General features: G+C 36.4%; 2 protein-coding genes across 2 annotated transcripts; one reads left to right on the plus strand and one right to left on the minus strand.

Moving 5' to 3' along the window:
• The first annotated feature begins 6,564 nt into the window (after window positions 1-6,564).
• On the plus strand, window positions 6,565-7,764 carry LOC139728508 (allatostatin-A receptor-like). The gene has a single exon (XM_071639445.1). The coding sequence runs from the start codon at window positions 6,565-6,567 to the stop codon at window positions 7,762-7,764; it is 1,200 nt and encodes a 399-aa protein (XP_071495546.1).
• An 11,636-nt stretch (window positions 7,765-19,400) lies between these two features.
• Window positions 19,401-24,714, minus strand: LOC139728476 (echinoidin-like). Its single transcript, XM_071639415.1, has 3 exons — window positions 24,584-24,714; window positions 22,438-22,603; window positions 19,401-20,241 (listed from the first exon to the last, which is right to left on the minus strand). Exons 1-3 carry the CDS (start codon window positions 24,697-24,699, stop codon window positions 20,008-20,010), a joined length of 516 nt encoding a protein of 171 aa, XP_071495516.1. The 5' UTR covers window positions 24,700-24,714; the 3' UTR covers window positions 19,401-20,007.
• Window positions 24,715-25,714: the final 1,000 nt, after the last annotated feature.

Here is a 25,714-nt window from a genome sequence, read left to right on the forward strand (position 1 = left end):
TGAAATTGAAAATGAGATTTATGGTCCTATGGTCCTATCTGTCATTGAACAATTACCAATGAATGCTTCAGTGAAATCTAAATGACTAAATGCACTTTGCAACCCCTACGAAATCAGACGTCACTATAACTGAATACACCATAAAGCTTTCAGTTCATCCAATTTTAATCTAAACTCATAAAGCGTTAGTGATTATGTAATGATCCTATACGATACGTGTAGCAATGACAGAATGATGACTGGAATGATAGGATACGTTGTGTTTGCTGTTTCAACAATCAATATGTAAAAATGCTCTGAGGTCTACAGCTCCTTTCCGCATATTGATGTATATATATATATATATATATATATATATATATATATAATTATACAGTATATATATATATACATAAGAGATATACTTTAAAACGTTCACGATTATAGCAAAATTCTCGTTTACGAAGTAATTTCTAGGCGCCATTGATAAAGAAAAACCGACAACTGATTGTAATGTGTTCCGCTAAACGAAATGCGCATTGCTTACGAAATTACGAGGGAGAAGAAACATTCACATAGTTTCTCTTCATGAGCTAAAACTTTTAAGTTTAGAGTATTCAAATTAAAAATTATAAATTTCGAACTATGATTGGTTCATATAAAGTGAGGAAGGGAGCGTCAAGGATACACACGAGAAATCCTATAACATGTAACTCATGTAATTATATTACAGATATATTGTAGAATTGACGGAATCGATGATTTTGGAATGTTAATAAAATTGCAGAAAGTTAATGTATTTGAAAAAATGTCATACAGAGAATAAATCAAATCAAATCAAATCAAATCAAATCAAATCAAATCAAGGGTGATATATTCAGAATATTCCGATGGATCGTTATTAAATCCGAATATGAAACAGGGTTCGTTATTCCGAATATGAAATAGGGTTCGTTATTCCGAAACATATGAAAGCCGAGCCAGATGTTTGTTAATCCAACAAAGAAATGGGTTCGTTATAAAGAACATTTTGTGGCGTTCTTCAGAACATTCAGTATTGGGAAGGTTTGTATGTCCGTTAATGAAATCCGTTAATTCCGAACTCGAGGAGTAACAACCCTCTTCGGAATTAGACAACCCAATTTTGTTTTCGGGTTAACAAACTTTTGAAATAACGAACCTTAATTCTTTTTCAGATTTACAAACCTTCAAAATCAACGAACCTTGCTTAATTGTTGTATTAGCGAACCTCCGAAATAACTGACCGTATTTCACATTTGCATTAACGAATCTTCCGATTAATGACCCTTATATCATTTTCGGATTAACCGCAAAAGCAATAGGAGTTTAACTTAGTTTTGACCGTCATTCACATGAAAACAACATTTCAGCAGTATCACTGATTCGGTCGACAGAATCGCCATGTGTATGGCGCTTACAAAAATCCACTAATATATGACCATGACCCTAAAAGAGGCTAAAAGAGGCAACAGCATTGCCAGAAAGAATATAGGGTTCTAAATTTCACCATGATGCACGTCTATAATATAAGTTTTGTTTTTGTTTTTGTTTTTTTGTTTTTTGTTTTGTTTTGTTTTGTTTTTTTTTTTTTTTTTTTTGGGGGGGGGGGGAGACCATCAAGAACCAACCGAAAATTAACCCTCCAGGCTCTTTCAATATTACAGACATAGATGCAAATGCGCTCAAGCATTACATATAGGCCTATCTTTTAACCATCTATTTTTTGACAATGTAAAATACGAAAATAGAATACCACAGATTTAGCGATGGATGAAGTCTTAAAAATGTATATATTAATGGGTGTTACGCATGTATTACTACATGTACATCACCAACGCCCATACATGTCAAAAGACAACGTCTTGACACCTTTTTATATAAGTGGGTATTGGCCATGTTTTCTACATTGTGGTTGATACCAGCGCCCGTAAATAATAAAAAAGGCATACTGGTATAAAATTATGTCAAAATATGTTTCACAGAACCCCCATATACATATACACATAGACACCCACATCAACACACACGCGCGCGCGCGCAAACACACACATACTTGTATAAGTATGCATATAGGTATTATTGTAAATGATTATAGATTATGTTTGTATAAATTCTATATATGTAAATTATATGTTATATACACATATATATGTATATTACATATAAATATATACACTCAGCAAAGAATGAAAGTTAACACTTTTTCCATCTAATATTTTTCATACAAGATTTAGATAAAAATCAATGTGTCATATACGACATCAATGATTATTTAATTGGCTATCAACCTGGTAGGTTGATACAAAGGGAAATTTTACGCATGAGTGAACACATTCGTTCTTGTCCTCTAAGGCAGAAAAATAGAAATTGCAGAATTTGACATATTTGAAGTCATTTGCAAATGTCCTCCCAGATAGCAATGATAACAAAAGACCAATTTAACTCAATGAGAGACATAAATGAAACAGCAGAAATAAGTTTCTGTTCCCTTGTTTTCGTTTATATTCAAAACAAGAACACAGTGCGGAAACTGAAGGTGGAACATAAGCATTTTCCATCAATTCAAACTTTAAATGACATTGAGAGTAAGCCATAAAGGTGATAAAATCGACAGCATTTCTTCATTTTACCTTTTAATTTACGAATTCACGACACAAATTCAAGAACCAAATATTATTTCAAGTTTTCTTAATTTGGAATAACGTTTCAAATTTAACTTTCTTTGTTATCATATTTTTTTTCTGTTTTATCTCGTGACTGCGGATTTGACAGAGGATTCTTCATTTTCCTCCATTATTGTTTGCTTTTCGTTATCTTTGGAGGGTTACAGAGACATTGTTGAGATCATAGGTTGATATTTTTTTCAAATTAATTTGCATTTCTATTGTGTTGAATTTGTCTTTTGCTCTCATTATTATATAGAAGAGCAAATACGCTTGAACAACAACAACCTGCCCATTTTGCAATTTTTACTTTTGTGCCTTGGAAGAGAAAAACGAATGCGTTCACTTTTGCGTAAAGTTAACATTTCCATTGACCTACTAGGTTGATAGCTAATAAAATTACCTTTAACATACCATTTTTAGCCAGATAGTCTATGAGAAAGATAAACTTGAAAAAGTGTTTACTTTCTTTTTTGCTAAGTATATATACAAAGTATATGCATATAATTATATGAATATTTAGGTAACATGAATTAAAAAGTTGTTGTCTTAACAGTTTCAACCATGACACAATGTATATCTCGCTGATAGTGGCTGCTACATCGTGCTGAAGTGCAATAAAACACAGATCTCACATAAAACTTTTCTGCACCTGCTTTTTGCATTATCTACGTAGGAATAACCTTGCCTTTTATAATCATAATGATCGCAAATATATCATATATAGACCATTCTCTCCACTGGCAGTGAAAAGATTTCACTTAGATTAAAAAAGAAAACAAAATAAAAAAAGAAAATAAGTATTTTAAGATACCACTTCGGTTTTTTCAGAACTTTATTCAGGAACATTCCTCGTTCATCTACGAGATATCTTATGGGCAATTTCGAGCAAGCGTGTGCGTGTCATTGTAACATCAAAGCCATTGAAAGCAGAAATTCGATGGTCGGAAGATAGAGTGAAAATCTGTACAAAGGCATGGTGTATAGCATTCAACGATGGCATTGACTCCCAGCTTTCTTTATTCTTCCTGTAGACTAGTGCAGGGTAATTAATTGAATGGAAATCCATTAGTGACATTTCCAAGGGAAAAAAAGACCTGAACATTCGAGGTTGATCTCAGAATGTCTCCCTGTCTTTTGCTATTTCATGCCATGCACAAAAGAAAAATAAATTGACTAGCAGCGAAATTCTTTTGTGCTGTCAGTGTGAATTGAAACTTTGTTCGCATCAAATGCATTTTCTTGGCTTCTTCGTAAGGATGCCTGTTGTTGATGTTGTTTTGCCAGTGCAAAACAAAATCATGCGAAAAATTGCGATGCTTGAATCTCCCCCCCCCCCCTATTTGGTATACGTTAAAGAAGAGCAATAAATAATCATAAACGACGCTGGAAAGAGACCCAGCATAAAGAGAAATCATTTTGAAAAGTTACAGTAACTGTCTGTAAGGCAGTAACGTTGATACAACCATAAAGCTTTATTCATCGCTTGATTGCAATTTCATTTCTTGAAGTCAATGTCCTTTTTTAAAGTGCTATGAGAATGTAAAATCCTTACTTGCTATTTTGAAGGGACTGTTCATTCATTCATTGTTGGTCACCTAAAGAAGCGAAACTCGAAAGAGACGGTAAAGTATACACTGGAATGACAAAGGCACGCATAACGAATGCATGAGCTGAATCACGAAAAAAAATCAATAACACAGATTTATATAGGTTTTGTTTTTGTTTTTGTTTAAATGTATGCCTGTTAATGAAATTTGTATTTCTATATTGTAAACTGACTGTTTTGGGTGCACCGGGTGGGTTGGGGAGGATGGCCTGAGGGCCGAAGTCATTTAGTTGGCTCTTTCCAGACCCAGGCTACCCAACCTGGTGCTCACTTACCACTCCAGTGCATGTTTTGATTTTGAAGTATGTATTATGATATTTGTGAATGAAAGCCGAATAAATAATAATAATAATAATAATAATAATAATAATAATAATAATAATAATAATAATAATAGAAAATATATATACTGTATATATATATATATATATATATATATATATATGCCAGAAAACATAATCGTTCGCCGTCACTGTGGGTCTCAAACTATTTTCTCACTTACGCTGATACTATGCTCAGTAAGTACATTCAAGTTTAAAAATGCATAGTTATGTCAATGCAAAAGATATACTGGCACGTCGCGAATTATTATTAATGATATGTCAAAATGACATTTTAAAAAGAAAGAAATATCTTGCTCTTGATCCTGTAAAACAACAAAAAAAGTGTCATCGCATTGGGGCGTGATTATGGAATGAGCGTTATTAGCCACTCTTGTACTTTTGTATGATTTACATATGGAAATGAAAAGAAATGAAAAGAAATGAAAATGAAATGAAATGAAAATGAATTGAAATGAAAATGAAACTAAGCTACTAATAGAATTCAAGCCTCATAAATTATTCGTTTAAGAGTCTAGAACGTTGTCCTCTGCACCGCAGTAAATAATGCTGACTTAATTTCTGTAACTTCCAGGGTCGGAAGGATCCAAGAAAGGATCTTGATGGGCGGAGGAATGCAGTCATACCTTTAAAAAACACATCGGTTTCTGATTCTTGAGATTTTTTGATATTGAATAGTACCTAACCTAGTGCTCGGATACTTATCAACAACTATTAACAAATTTTCAGACAAGTACTATAGGAGGTCAAAAATGGTTACATGGTGAGGTTTGCTAAAAACGAGCGTTGTAACCGAAGTTCGCAATCGCTTGGGTAGTCAGAAAGACACGCAGGTCATAGTGCGTGCGTCCTTGGTTCTTGAACCTAAGAAATTTATTTGAAGTTCATATTCTCTTCACGCCTATATATCGATCATAATCGCTACTGTAAAAGAGACACAAACCGCGCCCACCTTGTAGGAGGGGATACCATTTTTATTTTCAGAGATAACAAATTTTGGTATAACGCTGCGCAGGGAGTTCTTTGCGCAGCTTGTTTTAATGCGCCTGCGTATTTCAGGTGCTATCTTTCCATGGTGGTAGTCGTAATGCGACGATAATGAATAGTGAGTTCGCAGAAGCCTGCTTTGTGTAGCAGTAAATACGACAAAGACATCTTTTCTGGGTGGGCTACAAATAGGCAGCTTCGGACAGGTATAATCCAAACTGAGACTGTGAGACATTTTCAACATATCGTTTTCGCCTAACTGGTAACTGGTACAGGGACCCTACTCCTACTTATATCGTAAGTTGCATTTTGTTCATTTAGGCCTACAGCTTTTCTCCCTCTGTATGTTCAGAGGTCATTTAAAGTACAAGTATATTTTGATGATCTAATCCCGGTATCTCGTCATTGTATATAGCACGCAATCATGTTGACAGCATATAACATTCCATCTCCTAATCTTCCAACTTTCTCGCTTAAATCTCTCTGCGCAGATCGCAACGTTGTACCTGCCTTCCATTCTTATTTCCCATTGCACTTTGCTATTTTCTGTCATGTTTGGTGTGTGAATGTTTATAACGATCCGTTTATCTAAAGTTGTAGGCGTACATTGTTTCGCGAAATTAACAGGGCGTTATTCATTTGTCCTTCTTATTTACGTAAAGCATACATATATCTTTCACAATACATGACTTATGAGTAGGGTTACTAGTTACAGAAGTTCATTACACTGCCACTTGTGATCTATCAATCCGGATTTTTGTCTTAAGTAGTTCCTATATCGCAAAAAGATATCCTAGTGTAACAGCGAAATTCGAAATAATAAGTATGAATTCTACAAATTTCAAGAAATACGGCTTCTTCAGAAATTTAAAAAAAAAGTTATTCATGATCTCGATCTCTCTCTCACGGAATTTTTTTCTTTCAGGAAAATATATTAAGATAGACGACCTAGTCTTCGGCAATCATGTGGTCTTTGGTTGTAGCCATTTGTGTCATTGTCCAAGGAGACCTATTACCGCCTATTGATGCATTTTCTGGTGAAACCACTACCTCGAATGGTCCAGCCGTAGACGTTGAAGGTGCAGGAACTTCAGGAATTGTCAGAAGCAATCTGTCATGGAGCTCCTCTGCAGAAACTGAAGAGGCAAATCAATCTGGTGATACACCAAAGCTCGACCCATTGCAGTGGACATGGGTCTTTGGGTGGACGTGGGTGAATGCCCTTGAGATGAGCTGTGCCTGTGTTGGGGTACTGGGAAACCTGCTTGTTATACTCGCACTCAGGATGCAGGTAGGAACCATAAAACACTCGACCGACATCTTAATCGGAGCACTGGCAGTTTCTGATCTACTGACATCCATTTCCATCATGCCCTTACCTCTTGCTGTAAGAGTGCCGCGGACGCCGCTTGGTTCGCTCTACTGTAAGTTTGCATACCCGCGTTACTTTGTGTGGGTCCCAGTCCACGTGTCCATTTACACTCTTGTGGGAATAGCCATCGAACGCACGATTGCTGTAGTGAGTCCACTACATTTCAGGTCCTATGTCACTACACGCAAAATCTACACTTACTTATGGACGGTGTGTGTCCTGTCTTTTATATCCTGCCTCTATCCTGTTGAAATGAAAGTGGTCGACAACACCTGCAAGCTTCTGCATGGACCCGAGTCCAGTAAAACGGTCGTGTTCTACCTGCTTATGATCAGGTTTGGCACACCTGTTACCATCATGATCGTAACGCAAGCAGCTACGGCGTGGTCACTCCATCGTCAATCACACCGCGTTCGCAAGGGACTTTCTCAGGCTACTGGGGTATCGTCCACTCACATACGGGCTCGAAATCGTATCACCAGGTTGACCTTCCTCATTGTCTTGACGTACATCCTGACCTTTGCTCCCCATCACGTGACTGCAGGGATATATGTCCTGCAAGGAAAGCTGTACTCGTACCTGCACAGTCCTCTTCACAGCGCTCTGTCTGTGTTGATTTGTGTCAACTCTTGCGCCAATCCTTTCATATATGCATCCCAGTACCCAAGGTTCCGGACCGCCATAAGAGATGCTTTAAAATGCCAACGAGCTGACAATCAGAACCATCCGTTTTTCACTACGGAATCAAATACTTTTCAGCAGGAAAAAATACCACAAAGCAAAGAATGGTAAAAGTCATTAAGAAGTGAAGCCGACGCCTGATGCGCTGTAATTACCTTCTACACCTTCATGCTTTTTACATAGGCCTAGCATGCTTACTCTACGTATATATTTTGTAGCACAACAAAGCATACCCTACTAAAAGTCAATACATGTCCACGAATTAAAGAAAATTTATTAATAGAGTCATATTCAAAGTTAAACAGAAATTATATTTGTGATCCTACGATGTACATTAAATTAGTGGACATGTTGATATTGTGCTCAAAAGGAGCTATGGCAAAATGCATTAGACGATGGCCAATAAATGCCTCAGAGAAATTGAAATAATCATGTATGTAAATGCATGTACCATGCATTCACCCCAAAGAAATTGGGCATCATTATAGCTGAATATACTACAGAGTATAGTATTCATCCAATGTATTTTTTCTAAGATCATAAGGTATAAATTGTGTAATTATATAGGATATGTGTAGTTATGATATATCGGATACTAGGATTCGTTGGTTTCCTTTTCAAAAATGCATGACAATCTACAGCCTGGAGGTTACAACTTCTTTACAATTCACCATGTTTATAGCCGATTGATGTTCTATCATTAATTACTATTATGCAGACTGCAGGACTGCAGTTTTTCATCATTATAACGAAATTTCGGTGTAGTCCAATAGATTATGTAAACAGATAATGTAGATGATGATTTTAGGACCTGAAGTTTTACTTCATGATTTCGGTATAATCATGTTTGTTAAAACGAGAGTACACTGTAGCTGATTACAAACATCCATTTTGATGACGTGTATATTGATTGATAATTTACAAGCTAAATAACTTTTTTGGACACATAAGAAAAAAAAAAGACAAGAACGAAGTAACCACTGGCGTAGCCAGGGGGGGGGGGGGGGGGCGATGGGGGCGATCGCCCCCCCCCCCCCCCCCCCTAAGATTTGGACCGGGGATTTGGGAGGCGGAAAAAAAAAATGCGTGTATACTGTATATGCATGCACATGAAGCGGGTCTCCTTTGCAACCTTTCATCAAATAAGATATTTTTTGAATATTTCACTCAAAGTGTGCACCAGATCGTTGAATTTCAATTCAAAATATGCAAAATCTCTCGTGCTTAGGAGGGGGATACCCCCTCCCAAACCTTCCCCCTCTGTGCCTCTTTCCCTAGCTTAGTACACTTTTTAGATTTACAAAAAATTATGAATAATTCTGAGTGCACAAGACTTATCAAATATATTCCGAAAACTCAAGGTTCCCTCATGTATAAGGGAAATTTCCCCTTTTAATCGACTTTTTCCTCCCTCAGCCCCCCCCCCTAATCAGTTTTGTGTGTGTGTGTGTGTGTGATTTCCCAAATGTTGATTCCATCAAAAATGCGTAGATGAGATATCTCAATTTCAACCTTAAAAAGGCAAAAGCTCGATCGGAAGGGAAGGGTGGGGATAACACTCGCCCACGCCTTCTCCCTGCTCCCCCGCCCCTCCCCCCTTCCACCATGTACATGTATAAGAAGTATAGACTGTGGCTATATACCCAGATCGCTTTATTTCAATTCTAAAAACGCAAAAGCTCCGCGAGCGGGAGGAGGAATCCCCCTTCCTCTATATACCTCACTAGACTTTATACATACACACAGATGGTGCACATTCGGAATAAGAGCTAAATTCCGTGATTTTATCACTTCGATGAAAAAGTATTGCACCAAAAATGTGCAACAGATCGCTGAATTTCAGGTTTGAAAACGCAAAATCACCTTCGTGTGGGAGGGGATATGCCGGCCCTATGAGTTCTACACCCTCGTGTGCATGCTTTTTCTGTTTGACTGCTGAACAGACGGTGTTCATGATATTCAGTGTAAGAATTAATACAAAAAGATTATTTAAATGATACCATTTTATAGGCAAATTGTTCAATAATAATATACACTAAATTATACTGCAACTTTAAACAAGTGGGACTGTTTCATCACGTTAAAACACGCAAAAAAGATGTATCAAATTGCACCATTTGCAACATCAAAATGCAAAAAGTTCTCACCGTGGGAGGGGGTACACCCCCCCCCCCTCCCACACCCTCCCCTCCCCCCTCGCTCTCTCCGCTCTCTCGGGTTCAGTCGCGTTCATGATATTCAGTGAAAAGAAGTAATACAAGAAGCGTATTTAAATGATAGCATTTTATAGGCAAATTGTTCAATGATAATCTACATCAAAATATACTGCAACCTTAAACAAGTGGGACTGTTTCACGTCGATAAAACGCGCAAAAACATGCATCAAATTGCACCATTTGCAACATCGAAATGCAAAAAGTTCTCACCGTGGGAGGGGGGGGACACCCCCTCCCCTCCCCCCTCGCTCGCTCTGCTCGCTCGGGTTCAGTCGCGTTCATGATATTCAGTGAAAAGAATTGATACAAGAAGTGTATTCAAATTATACCATTATATAGGCAAATTGTTCAATTATAGTCTACATCAAAATATACTGCAACCTTAAACAAGTGGGACTGTTTCACGTCGATAAAACGCCTAAAAACATGCATCTAATTGCACCATTTGCAACATCACAATGCAAAAAGTTCTTACCGTGGGAGGGGGACACCCCCTCCCACACCCTCCCCTCCCCCCTCGCTCGCTCCGCTCGCTCGGGTTCAGTCGCGTTCATGATATTCAGTGAAAAGAAGTAATACAAGAAGTGTATTTAAATCATACCATATTATAGGCAAATTATTCAATGATAATCTACATCAAAATATACTGCAACTTTAAACAAGTGGGACTGTTTCAACTCGTTAAAACGCGCAAAAACATGCATCAAATTGCACCATTTGCAACATCAAAATGCAAAAAGTTCTCACCGTGGGAGGGGCACACCCCCCTCCCACACCCTCCCCTCCCCCTTCACTCGCTCCGCTCTCTCGGGTTCAGTCGCGTTCATGATATTCAGTGAAAAGAGTTAATACAAGAAGTGTATTTAACTTATAGCATTTTAAAGGCAAATTGTTCAATAATAATCTACATCAAAATAAACTGCTACCTTAAACAAGTGGGACTGTTTCACGTCGATATAACGTGGATTTCAAAATCAATTCTTCGGTCGATTAACAGGAAAAATCGATTATATTATAGATACAAATTGGAAAAAACTGAGCGATCAAAACATAAATACACTTTATATAAAAATACCCTAACTATGATTTTACGTTCCGAAAAGAAAAAATATTATTTTAAGCAACTGCAAAGATATAAGTTTGATATGAAAAACACTTGGAATGTTTTAAAGCAAGCTATGAATGTTTCGAGTAAACATTCAGCTATTGATAATATTAAGTTGAATGATGAAATCATCAGTGACCCTGTTCACATTGCAAATGTGTTCAATTCTTATTTTTCAAAGATAGGTGAAAATTACGCCCAAAATATCCCTGCGTCAGAGCATCACTTTACTGAATACCTAGATCAGTGCAATCCCAATTCTGTTTATTTTACTCCAACCAATAGGCATGAGATTATGGATATTGTATCTTCCTTTAAGAACAAGAGGAGTTCTGGTTATGATGACATAGATAATTGTATTCTTAAAGGTGTTATATCTTCAGTTGCTGATCCACTTGTTCATATTTTCAATTTATCAATTTCTAATGGTGTGTTTCCTGATAAGATGAAACTGGCCAAAGTAATTCCATTATTTAAGAAGGGTGACAAATATGAAGTCAGTAATTATCGTCCAATTTCATTGTTATCATCGTTGTCCAAAGTTTTAGAGAAACTCATTTATAAGAGAACTATTAATTTTTTAAAGTTGCATAATATTTTGACTAATTCTCAATTTGGTTTTCGAGAGAAGCATAATACCACTCATGCTCTTTTATACTTTGTTGATCAAGTGGCTCATGCAATTGATAATCACTCTCATTTAATTACTATTTTCTTGGACTTCTCCAAGGCCTTCGACACAGTTGATCATGATATTCTACTCCACAAGTTATCACATTACGGAATACGTGGGAAGGCCTTGGAGTGGTTCAAGAGTTATTTAGGAAATAGAAGACAATTTGTTACAATTAAAGACAATTTTTCAGTAATAAGAGAAGTGAATTTTGGCGTTCCACAAGGAAGTTTATTAGGGCCACTATTATTTATTATTTATATCAATGATTTTTGCCAGGCATCCGATGTACTATCCTTTATCCATTTTGCTGACGATACCAGTGTATTTTTTGCCCACAATGATGTCAATTTTCTTGTTCAAAAAGTCAATAATGAATTACAAAAAGTGAATAATTGGGTAAGAGCCAATAAATTATCATTGAATACCCAAAAAACGAAATATATGATTTTTAGTAATACTGTTGACATTTTGAGTACAGCTATAGTTTTGAATGATTTTCATTTAGAACAAGTTTCACATTTTAAATTCCTTGGAATTATTGTTGACGACAAACTTTCCTGGAAGTTACATATTGATTATATATCCAACATAATCTCACGTAATATAGGTGTTATAAATAGAATGAAATTGTATATCCCACAAAAATCATTACTTATGTTATATTCGTCACTGATATTGCCATATCTTAATTATGGTGTTTTAGTTTGGGGCAACACTCACCAGAACCTACTGGATAGAGTGTTCCTTCTACAAAAGAAAGCTCTCCGTGTCATCAGTTATCCTTTCATACCCTCCCACTCAAATATATTATTTGCCGCAAATAAGCTGCTAAAAATTAAAGATTTGTATTTATTTAATTTGGGGCAATTTATGTATACGTACAGCAACAACTCACTCCCCTCCATTTTCGATTCTATGTTTCAAAGAAATCAATCATTCCATGACTATCCCACTCGACGTTCCAATGAATTTCACTTACCTCTCTTACGAACGATTCTTGCTAAGAACACACTTATTTATACTGGCCCAACATATTGGAATTTTCTGAATAATGACATAAGAAATTCACCTTCTATATTTTCATTTAAAAGGAGATTAAAGTTGTTTCTATTGCAATGTTATGTTCCTACAGAAGTGAATCAGCCTGTTGGCTCATTTTAATTTTTTCCGAAGAATTATGATTACCAATAATATACTCTCACATATTCTCTCGTCCTTGTTGTCCTGAGACTCTTACTGAGTAGATTCAATTCTACTTGTAGTACCTCCGCATCTATTTCTCTCTATTTTTCCATATTTATGTATCCCTTCCTCGCATCCCAATATTTTTTCGACATAGTTCTGTCGAGGATCGCTGGATCAGTTTTTCCTTTCTGTCCGCTGTATTGTCTTCCTATATGTCAACCTTGTCTCGTTCTGTCTTGCATTGAAGTCCCCTTTCATAAGTTTTGTCGTCTCAGTCTCGTTTAATGTTCATTCGCCTGTGTATGTGTGTCTGTCCGTTACTCTGTCTTCTTATTGGGCTTCCAGACCTTTTTTTTAATCTGACTTTATTCCCGATCTTTTTTCCCCTTTTTGCATCTGTTCGTTTTCTACTGACATTCTGTACCTGAGGGGCCCACATTCTACAAGCATTGCCTTTTTAGTGGGTCCCTCCATTTTTCGATATTTTGTGTAATGTTATATCGTCTATATCACTTCAGTCAATTTTCATTACAACATTATTTGTTACTTCAAGGTTCCACAATTATGTTCTCTTTTCAATTTTACTTTGTTTTGATTATGTAACCTTATTCTCTGTTACCAATGAAAGTGAAATGTTTATGTTTTTTTCGAAAAATGAAATAAAATTTGAATTGAAATTGAAATTGAAAATTGAATTGAAAAAACATGCATCAAATTGCACCATTTACAACATCAAAATGCAAAAAGTTCTTACCGTGGGAGGGGGGACACCCCCCTCCCACACCCTCCCCCCTCACTCGCTCCGCTCGCTCAGGCTTGGTCGCTTCGCTCCCTCGCAGACTAACCGCCCCCCCCCCCTAAGATGAAATCCTGGCTACGCCTTCGGAAGTAACTAAGTATTAACACCTTCACTCCAGCAAATCTCACGTATCTAAGCCGGGCTTGAACCCAGAATATTTTTCTCTGATGGCCCTTTCTGGTCACTAAAATCTTTAAATTTGAAAAAAAATGTTGGTAACCCCCCCCCCCCCCAAAAAAAAAAAAAGAAACAAAGAAAATGGAAATGTAGTAGCCCGAAATGAAATAAATTATAAAATTTTATTTTGAATTTTAGGTGATCTTTCTGGCCACCAAAATGAATTTCAAGTAGCCCCCGGGCCATCGAGTTACCGCTGATGTTGAGCCCTACCTCAACCTTTTTAGGCAAAACGCAAATAGTATTAGCGCAAACTTTCAAGCATACTCCCACACACACAACGAACAACACAAAACTCTTAACTATGATAAGTCATATCAGATATGACCCTAACTTTAAAGAGATGGTATAGTATTGGTTGAAATGACGAATCAGCTTTCGACTTTTTGCGAGATACTCAGAACCCATTTAATTAAAATGTTCAAGAGCATGGTCAAAGTTTATTTGATGAAAGTCGGTTTTGAACTGAGATATTCCAATACAAAGTAAAGCAAAATGACCCTACATAATAAAAGGTGGGTCCCACCTATTATTACGACCACTATGTTTTGGATATCTCAGCCATTAAAAAAGTAACAAATAAAAACATTTTCTATCTAATAAACTTTGAATTCCTTTTAGAATTATAGGCTCTTTCATATTTCATAGGACTTTTCTCATTATCTTAAAAAGTATTAACAAAAACATTGGAAACTTGAAGCACCATCTCAACCGAAACTCTACCAACCCTAATCATATAAACGAACGAATAGACAAACAAGCCTTAGAAACTCGTCGAGCACTGATCATCAGATTGGAATTTTCTGCTGATATTGTAATTTTCATTTCAGACAAAATGTCAAATATATTCAGCCGAATCGACTTTGTGTCTGTCAGTTATTTCTCCTCGAATATAAGCATCTGCGTGTTTATCAAAGTACTGCATGTGGTAATATATCATATCCGTGTCCGCACATGTCTGTGCGTTTGTGTAAACGTTTATTAGCAAAAAAAAAAGTCCGAAATGTTGTAAGATGGGGAGATGAACGTCGGAGGAGAAATCTCGATGCAAACAATAAATAAGATTATATAAGTTATTCCGAAGATTCGTTAATCCGAAGATGAAATAGGGTTTTGTTATTATAAAGGTTCGTTCATTCGAAAATAAAACAAGGTTCGTTATTCCGCAGGATCGTTATCCGAATGAGAAAGAAAGAATATGGCTTATACTCCGAATTTCCGAATAAACGTTCGTTAATCAAAAAATGAAGTAAGGTTCGTTATTCTGAAGGTTCGATAATTGTATCTACCTCATCTATGGCTTGATCATCCTGATGATGAAAGATGAGGGGAAAGGGTGCACACTAGAAAATAAAGGTTTAAATTTGCACCCTATTATTTTGTCCCTATACCAGCACCCTGGGGTGCACATTTGTACCTTTTATTATGCAAGTAGAGAATTAAATCTCTTGATATTCATATTCGTACCTGCAAAGATGCGGACATATCCATTAGAGTGTAAGTTTGATCTTACGAATAAAACCTTGGTACCCGTGGTCCAAATGTTTAATTTACAATGTATTCATGTTTATGGTGCATGTTGGCACCCTTCATTAGTACAAAACTGAGGTTGGAAATTTGCACCCCTGCAGGTTCAAAATTGAGCGTGTTGCACCTATAACGGTGCCAATTGCTTACTAAGGTGCATAGTTGTACCCATTAGGGTGGTTGTATTTATAGGGACAATTTGGGTGTTCAAATTTGAGCCGTATTTCTTAGTTTGTGGCTTATACGAGGAGGAGAAGGTGAAAATACTTTTTTTTTTCGTGTATAACACCATTTTATTCCTTCCCGTCAATAAGTATGTGTATCAGGAGTGACCAGCTGACTTGTATTTACCCATGAAATACGGTAAGTTCAAAATAGTTCATAAAACCATTTTATAATAGAAATAATGCACAGGTTTAAGCTCGGGACGTTAGTGGAGATGCAGCTCATTTTCGGGTATTCACAGTGTTGTGCAACATGCACTAGGCCGCGCTTCGTGCATTATACACCATTTTAATACCATCGAGTGCGCTGCATCTTCACTAAGGATCCCTCATCTGTGATTTGTATGAAATTCTACCTTTAACAACACCGCATTCTTTCACTAAATAAAGTTTATTAATTTTCGGCGTCACGAACCTTGTTTTGATTACTGAATTAGAACGTTAGGTTTTAAAGAACTTTCGGAATAACGAACATTCAGCACAACGAGTATCATTTCATTTTCGGATTAAAAACAACCAGACAAACTGAAACCCAATTTTCCACCTCAAACGTTGCAACCAGCACGCAATCTTCCAACGAAGCCCGACAACGTTTGAACGTTTGCATTCATTTCAAATTTTTCACGGACTGCACAGGTTTTAAGGACGATATTTTGTGTGCAATCTTTCGCCCGTTGCTATCACGCAAGTGGAAATGAATTTGTATTTCTCTGGCCATTGCGGGCACTTGGTCACAACCATCACACAAGAAGAATTATAATATCGTATCAGGGCAATAACCCCCGCCCAGGCACTTACCCCCTGCTAAATTCTGGTTAGCGATAAGGTTAGAGTAAAGATTAGGGTAAGGTCTTAGGTTAGAGTTTGGGTTAGATTTAGGATAAGGGTTAGGAGAAGGGTCAGGGAAAGGTCCGGGGTAATTGCCTAGGGGTTATTTGCCCCAGACCAGTCTATTATGTGTGTTTTGTTTTTGTTTTTGTTTATGTTTTTTTTTGGGGGGGGGGTGTTTTTTGTCGAAAAAAATGGAATAGAAATTGAATTGAATTGAATTGAATTGAATTGAATGGAATTGAATTGAAATAATATTCCGCTGCCGCCGTATTTTTTGACCAAATCTATTCAAATTCGGGAAAGTTTGGGGATAGCAGTTGCATGCAACTTTTGGTAGTTTCATAGCGCCATCTCTTGTTCCGTTTATTCATGATTTCCCAGGGGTTCCCTGTCAGCAATCGACTTTCCACATTTTGTGACGGATTTCGTTCATGTTTTGTACATTGATTGCAAGCCAGATCTTGCTAGGCAATGACCTATCCTTGTTTTCGTTATGCTGCCCCCAATGTTCAGCCTTTTATATGAATACCATCTACATTTCTTGAGGTACTTCCGTCATGGTGAGACCCTAGGGCCCGAATTCACGAAGGAAGTACAATCTTGTCCATGGTATAAACCATGGACAAAGACCGTAGGTTTGTATGGGGCGCCAAGTGTCGCATGGCCTACTTCGTTACGAATTATTAGTCATTTCGTTACGAAATATTTCGTCTTATTTAACATAACCATTGCCAATGATACTGAAGGCTTTCTCACTGTACATGGTGTTTGCAAAAAAAAAAAAGTAAGCACAGGGTTGTAAACCCAATGTAATCAAAGCATGTCATGCAACTTCAATGCCATTCACGGTTCTAGTGATCAGTAAGTGTTAAATTAATTAATAGGGATTATAATAGTGTGCGTGTGTAACTTACATCATTATTTTCTTTTATGCACGCTAATTCAATACGTCACCGATTTTTATTTATTTTTTTTTAAATGGCTGTTCATTATTCTACTTCTCTACGAAGAAAAAAAAAATTGTTGCAGCAACCCTCGAATTCTATCCAGTACGAAGGACAGCAAACCTTGCTTTCTTTTGCTGTTGGACGACGAAGGGTCAGAAAGACGCCAGATACTTTACAGTGGTAATTGCAAGACTTGTGCACAAAATGAAAAAGCTAACCATCATAGGGCAAATTATACCTTTCATCGTATTGGTTCCAAGTCCATACAAATATCATGCCAATTGTAAGTATATCGATGGGCATAGCGAGCACTCTTTGCATGCGTGTTATTAATAGCTTTTTTAATACATAGCGCCTTACCGGTCAGATAATGTATATGTCACACGGGCAGAATTCGGGGATGTTGTAGTTAAATATATCACATGATTATTCTCTCAATTTGTTATTATTGGTTATCATTATTATCATTATTATCATCATTATTACTATGATTATTCTCATTATCATTATTGTACTATATCATCATTATTACTATGATTATTCTCATTATCATTATTGTACTATATCATCATTATTATTATCATCATTATCATCATCGTCATCATCATTGCTGTGTAGGCATTATGTTAATGTGGTTATTTCTTTCATAGTAACTCTGCCCTTATATTTGTGACAGGGGGTCATGTTGAAGGCTGTAGGCTCTCCAAGCAATCAGATTGCAGGCTTTTAAGTGCTCAAAGACGATCCTGGCCAAAGTTGCTGGGTTGTCTAAAACCTCTTGACCTGTACACTTTACCATGTAACACAAGATCTCCACAAGCAATATCCGATTGACTTTCCAAACTAATTTAGATTAGAACAAGAGGTACTTGCAAGCCAGGCTCTGTACAGTTTCGTGGGCGATGGTTATGGTGTCATATTATCCTGTTGTTCAATGTCAATTGTCTTTAGATTTTTCTTGATGGTAGCGCTCATCAAGTAATTACAAGGTCAACTTGTTTACACTTTGATATGCAGCGTCTGAATTAAGAGTGGTTGGGAGGGCCATGAAAAGAGGCCTGAAAAATAGACCAGCTGCCTCGTACAGCTCGGTTATCTGCAGCATTTCGCGGACATCCTCTAGCTGAGCAGCGAACAGATTGGATTGGAAACAGAAGGGTTAATGAGGAAGTACGAAAGAAACTTGATACACAGCAGTATACGGTTTTGTCACCTCGGGAGAACGTTCTTCACACGTAAAAAAAGAGTAGACAGACACTCACGTACACACACACACACACACACACACACACACCCAGGCATACATATGTACATGGCTAGGACGTGGTGATGGGGACAATTTTGTAAATGTGTGTGTGTGTGTGTGTGTGTGTGTGTGTGTGTGTGCGTGTGTGTGTGTGTATGATGTATGTGCGAACCTTTTTGAGTCGAGAAAACGAAGCTTAAATTAATTTGTATAGCTACCTGCAAAGTAAGTTTGTATATGCATGTATATGTAATTATATATAATCTATATTATCAAATAGCAATATGAAAGTGCTAATGAATTTTCACAGTGATATTCGTGCTTCTTCGTCGCTGATAGGAAGTAATAATGCATTCCTCAATTGTGACATTATTATTGTTATTTCTAGTTGGACACTGCCAATACGCGGAGCAGTTATTACAATAATTATATTATCATTTACGCTTTCTTTAAATGTGTATGTGTGTATGTGTGTGTGAGTGTGTGCCATAAACATATCTACCATAGATATCGATTGTAGCAAATTGCACCTTGAATCTCCTGATGATCGAACGAGGAAGAGCTAAATGTAAAAGAAGAGATGTGATGATCTTATTGTCTGAACCATTCTTTTTGCATCTTCCGCCATCGTTCATTCGACGATCCTTTTTACATACACACATTATCTTTACAAGAATTATGCATTGACTGATAGAGAAATGACTGAATTTTCTATCAGCATGATCAATGACTAAATCTACATCAGAGCTCAATAGTTATCATCAGCGTCTTAACAATGCATAATTATCAAGAATACATACAAGTATATACACGCTTTGTTGAGTTATGAGAAGTTAATGTGCTTTATTGATACACTGAAATTTTTATAATGACAGTTCAGCATGAACGAGATTGGTATTCTAAAAACATTTGTCATTTTTCTTCAAGTTTATCTATATACTTGATGCTTTCCTTTTCTGTGATGCCTGTCAACCTATTGCTCGATTTTTTTCAATGAATATTGCATGCTCTTCTGTAATTACTCTGAAACGTAGATCACTACGATTTGCGTAGATCCTTTTGATTTGGATATCAGTCTATTTTAGTTCTATCCCAGCACACTTAAGAAACAAAAACCCCTAAAAAAAGCGCAGAGAAACATGGTGAAATTAAACACGAGGAAATGATATTCGTATGTGTAACATAAACGCCAACCTATACCTCAGGTAAGTTAATTGAACTTTTTCATTACTATACCCCTGGTCTTCCAAAATAAGTCTATGCGTTTGACCGTCAGACAAAATGTAATTTCAAGAAAGAAAATTTTTCAGTTACCCAATCTTGAAATAGAGCCCAACATAGGTGCCAAGACGGCATGACAACATAACGTGTGAACGTGTAATCAATGCACATGTGTTTGGATCCATAACTCTTTAAGTGGCCTACTCCGTGGGCAACTTGCACATGAAGTGGTTAACGAGAGCAGAATCGCAGGGCAAGTCGTTCCATCTCGGATCGTTGCTCTCGAGCTGCATGTGGACGCAGTCCTCGACGCCGCCCCAGTTGTCGGGCTGGTTGGCTCTCCATGCAATGAAGTCAAGGGGCGTACCATCAGTCCACACCATGTTGCCCTCGCTGGCGACGTCACTCAGTCCCAGCCACAGCATAGCATTGCCCTGCAGTAAATACAACACTAGCCATGCTGTACTCTTCAATAATTACCTGATTACGGTTTTATTATGAGTAGCAGTGGCGGATGGGGGGGGGGGGGTTACCGGGCGCTCACTTTTTTTTTGTCAAAACAAAAGCAATAAAAGGAAAAATGGATGGGAGCGCGTGCGCCCCTTCCCCCTTTATTTCTTAAAGCCCCCTCCCCCCTTTACGGAATTCCTTGATCAGCCCCTGAGTAGGTGAGGTGGTTATTGACGAGTATTTTTTTTCCAAAAAAAAAATCCCACTTCCTGAGTTGTTTTTTTTTTACACGCCATTGTTTTGTCCCTGAAAATTATTTTCTTTTATATTTTTCTTCTTCCTCGTGTCTTTGTGTCTATGTTGGAATCACAAAAAAATTGTGTAAATATTTTCATGAAAGAACATTTTGTTGCAGTGTAATTGTTGTAATTGTCATTTCTATTGAAAATTATTTTATTCATTTTGTGTCATTGTTGTGTTGCTTTGCCAGGGAAGAACATTTTGCAAAGATACGAAGTTTCGGCACTCAGTTGCGTTCACAAAGGAGCCTCTACACTTTTTTATCGCATTTAATGTCATAAAAAAGAATAATCCCCTTAAAAAAAAGTTAACGTCCCGTCCAACACCATCCTTCGCACAAAATTAGAACAACATTGAATTAACGAACGTAAAGTGACAAATGAGGGAGTCTCCTCGAACCGCAAATATGGTATTTTGTTCTTGAACTTGTTTCATTAATTCTTAAATTACTAAATTAAAAGAATGAAATACAAATATTCTGTTTATTTAATCATCTTTGTGTCCTTACTCCCTATGTCACTTGAATTCTGAGTTGACGAAAAGTTCTAAATTTTCCCCTTTACATTCCCACTTTAATTTTCTTTCAGGTTATAGAGATATAGAAAGAACGGAAACGTATTTTTGCTATTTCATTCATATCTCATTGATGTCTCATCTCATTCATGCTATTATTATTCCCTTGATGGGCATTTCCAAATTAAAGACAACGTGATAATTTTGGCAATTTTTACTTTTGTGCATTGGAGGATAAAAACAATGTGCTCAGTCATGCGTAAAGTTTCCGGTTATATTGACTTACTAGATTGATAGCCAATACCTTTATTACGGTATAGAATACATTGGTTTTCATGAAAATCTTCTATAAGAAGTTTTTTTGAAAAATATAAAGTGTTTACTTTCTTTTTTACTGAGTATTTGTATCTCAACGAGAATGTATGAGTTACCTTTCTCTCCCCCCCCCCTCCTCATTTTTTTTTTATTCCGGAGATGTTCAATACTTTTTTTATCGACAGCGGGATCATTTTGCGTAAATAATTGCATTTTTCGTGAAGTCATCAACTTTACAAGTCGTTACTCACAAGAATTGCAATGTCTCATTCTACATGAATTATTTAATGTAGAAATTCCCAAAATTTAAAAAGTACATTCTTTTTAATTTTTGGGGGGGGTAAGACTGCTCAGTTTTTTTTTCTTTGTACATTAAAAAAAAACACGAATACGGTTCTCATGCAGAACTGCATACGTTGCAAAAGTCTCTATAGATGGCAGTGGCATGTAATAGGAGGGAATACCCCTCTCTGCAAATTATTCCTGCTTGTAATGTACGTTCCTGCTATATTCTGTCGACATCTATCTTATCCCTTCTCAACGAAACAGACTTTTTTACATGTCCTAACAAGACTTAATAGGAATTGAAAATACTGAAAAAGACAAGTTATATTATAATTCATATGATATAATGTTTTCTATGTACAAATATGAATGTAAAAAAATGTCTTATATGTTTTAGATTTACATAGATAAACAAAATCATGACAAAGATTTCACTTAGTGCTATCATCTTTTTCGACATGCGCCTTGTTCCCCCCCCCCCACACTGAATTTCATTCATTTCATTTATTTCACTTCCAACAATGAGATACACTTACATACACAAAATAGCACAATATCAGAACAATGTAGTAAGGAAGAAAAGAACACATGAAATTAACATACAAAATATGTGAAATATCCAAAACAACCATAGATTCTACAACTGATCAGAACAAAACAAAAATGAGCAAATATTAATTCCTCCAGCCTTGCTCTCAAATGATATCTAATTGATTTCACGGACGAGAACACGTTTTTAGAGATCTGTACAGCTGTATTTCTTTTACCTCCTGTTGGGTAGCAGCCCTGTAATGGTTGAAGACAAACTCCTGCTCGGCATCCGAGTGAATCGATGCGAGATGACCGATATCCACACAGTTCCCTCCGTGAGACACGGTGAAAGTGTTACACCGTTCCTCGGCCGCTTGCCATGAGAGCCTCTCTGCGACATGCCTTTAGAGATACAATTTGTATTTCATAAGTTTTACCGTTATCAAAATAACACCAGCATGAAAGAACCAGACAATCATAAACACTGACGTCATAAATGATTTCAATTTGTCAGAGTCTGTCACCAATAGCTAGAAGTTCGAAGTTATGCAAGGCACATTAATCTAGCCGGATTTTTGATACTTGGAAGCCTCTCGAGGTACAGCTGCCCTACTCAAACTTTTTATTCCAAAATTAAGATTTTAATATTCCTTTGCAGCCAAAACATATTCAAGTCAGATATTATTTAAAGAGGGAAATCGAACTTTTTTATGCGTGTCTTTGTTTTTGTTTTTGTTTTTGTTTTTGGTGGGGTGGGGAGGGTGAGGTTATGTGGTTTCAACGGGCTATCGATTTTTTTAAACTTACATATACCAGAAGGTATCAAAAATCGACATGGATATCACGCTGCAGCCGTTCTTATCTATCATTTTGTTTTTCACGCAAGAGTGACAAAGACGTCAGTTTTCATCACAGTTATACACACACAAATATTAGTAACCAGTTACTTATATTAGTTTTGTTAATTTTATATGTTTTTCGTATCTATACTCCACATGTAAACTCTTATCTTACTTTTTTATTTTTAAGAGAGACTTCCAGTATGTAAGCCTTTTTCTAAAGTGATTAGGCACTACCAGAAAAAGTATTTAATGAGTATGCAATGAGTCTGAACTATTGATAAAAAGTAAGAAAGATTCCAGTTAGTAATTTTGGGCACCCAGATTGATAATGTTGTTTTTGTCTTTGCTATATACTACAACCTAAGGTGAGGTAAACTGATTTAAAGTTAATTCCGACGAAATGTTATTATTTGTGTGAAAGTAGGGGATCATTGTTATAAAAACAACAAACGAATAATAGAATTTATGGTTTTTAAGTTTGTTTAATTTCTACCATTATCCATAAATGTCATTAACCGCCTACAAATTTCTTGTGTGTTAGATCAAATGAATTGAAGTATCATTAGAAAAATGATGATCTAGATTCTTAACAATAATATCAATACTTTATTATTCTAGTTTTGTTACATCCCCAGGTAATATTTTTTTCGGTATTTCAAATACATAACTCTCAGATATCCCCGTCGGAAAATTGACCTGACATTGGTCAGTGAATGAATTGCCATATACATATATATATATATATATATATATATGTATATATATATATATATATATATATATAGTACTTCGAAAACAACGATCCAATATTTTTTCTTTTTTCTTTTTTTTTGTTGTTGTAAAATTCAAATTTCCGTTGACCACCGAAAGAAGGGTAGATTTGCTATTATTTCTAACCGTCTGTGAAAGAAATTTCATTAAATTTTAAACTCCATTGCACGTTCAAATACAACTACTTGGGACGCATTCATTACTGAACTGGGAACATGTAGTTTGCTGTCTAGATCTGTAAATTCAAAATGACGTCCTTTCCAATAATTGAGGACAGTCTTTGCATAATTCATAATAAAAGAAAATTATGGAAAAAGTAATAAAAAATATATAATATGAATATATGTACGGGAAGATAAGTTAAGAAACCAGAGTTATCCATTTAGACACCTATTTGATTTGTATTTGATTTATTTTTATTTTTATTTTTTTTCCATTTCTTTCACAAGTCCTTACAGATAAAATACGACATCATGGTGCTTCAAAAAAATGGAAATGTATATAAATAAATATATATATATATATATATATATATATATATATACATGTACAACATGACAACAAAAAAGACATCAACAAACAACAAGCAAAAACATACCACAAAGAAGATGAAAATATATACATTTACAACATGACAACAGGGAAGAGATTAACAACCAACAAGAAAACACAAACCAAAATAAAAATTGATGAAGACAGACAAGTTTATATCATATAGCATTCTGATTGTCAACCTTTATGATATTCTACATCCTCCTTTCCCCATTACCTGTAGCAGTAGTCCTCGAACTCTGTAAAGCCTTCGGGGCAGCAGGCGTTTGCTCCCTTTGGTCCGGCCAGCACGGCGGCGACAATTAGAGCGAAGACAGCAACCGAGCCCTTCATAGTGATTCTCGTGAATGCAGTAACACGAAAGATTCGTTCTGTTATAGCGGGTGTGGCGAAAGCATCAGAGGACCCATACTTTTATAATGATTTTTATCGATTCAGATGGACTTGACAGATAAGATCGTCTCCCAGATGAAAAAAAAAATAGTAGGCGTGCACAATTATTGATGACGTCGTATGATATGAAAGGAAAGTCTAGCGAGTTGTGAAAAGCATTGGTTAAAGGTTTGGAGAAAAAAATGGTTTATTACTGCCACTCTTGCAAGGGGCTAAGTCATGTATTTTCTATCCAAAAACACAAATTACAAACGAAAAAGAAAACTGGCATCGGCCCCTGGGATTTGCGGATTGTTGCGGGGTAATCTGATATCACTGGACACACTACGGTGTAGTAGGATGTTTACCCTCTGACGCTTTGTCAGGCAATCTTATCACAAATTTTGAATTTTCGATTTGAACAAGAGGTTCTCCATGATATTAACTTACATACTTTTGTGGGGTCAATGTCGTATTTTTAGTTCTGACGCGTGTCTGAAGTGGTGTTCGCGTGCTATACTGAATTTGGTTCGATTTTTGTGAAGTGCACTCTTCTAATTTTTGTGTTCGCACGCAAACGAGAGGTTCATGACACTATAGTTACTTCTGGTCACCTCCTGCTCTTGACTACGCAATTATAGGGGTGAAATACTTTTAAAGATACGAGACACCATTAAGCAAACCAGGCATAGAAAAAAAAAGCAACAGCAGCAACAATAAATTGCCAATAAAAAAGACGCCTTTCCATTTCTTTTCGATATCCCTTTGCCTTCATTGACGTATAGTGTATCCGTTGGATGTCCATGTATTACCAAAAAATTGAAGTTTGAACATTTGACTTGCTATCTATTTTTTTTCTCGCCAGTATGTTTAAATGCATTGCATAAATGGCGTCAGAGTTGAACTCACGCGGCTTACACCGACGCAAAACCGCAAAATTATACTACATGTACATGTACATTAAAAAAAACCAGAA

This window comes from Diadema antillarum, unplaced genomic scaffold, assembly GCF_040938485.1.
Source record: "Diadema antillarum isolate AM-2024a unplaced genomic scaffold, OU_Dant_1.0 seq00000182_RagTag, whole genome shotgun sequence".
Taxonomy (NCBI): Eukaryota; Metazoa; Echinodermata; class Echinoidea; order Diadematoida; family Diadematidae; genus Diadema; species Diadema antillarum.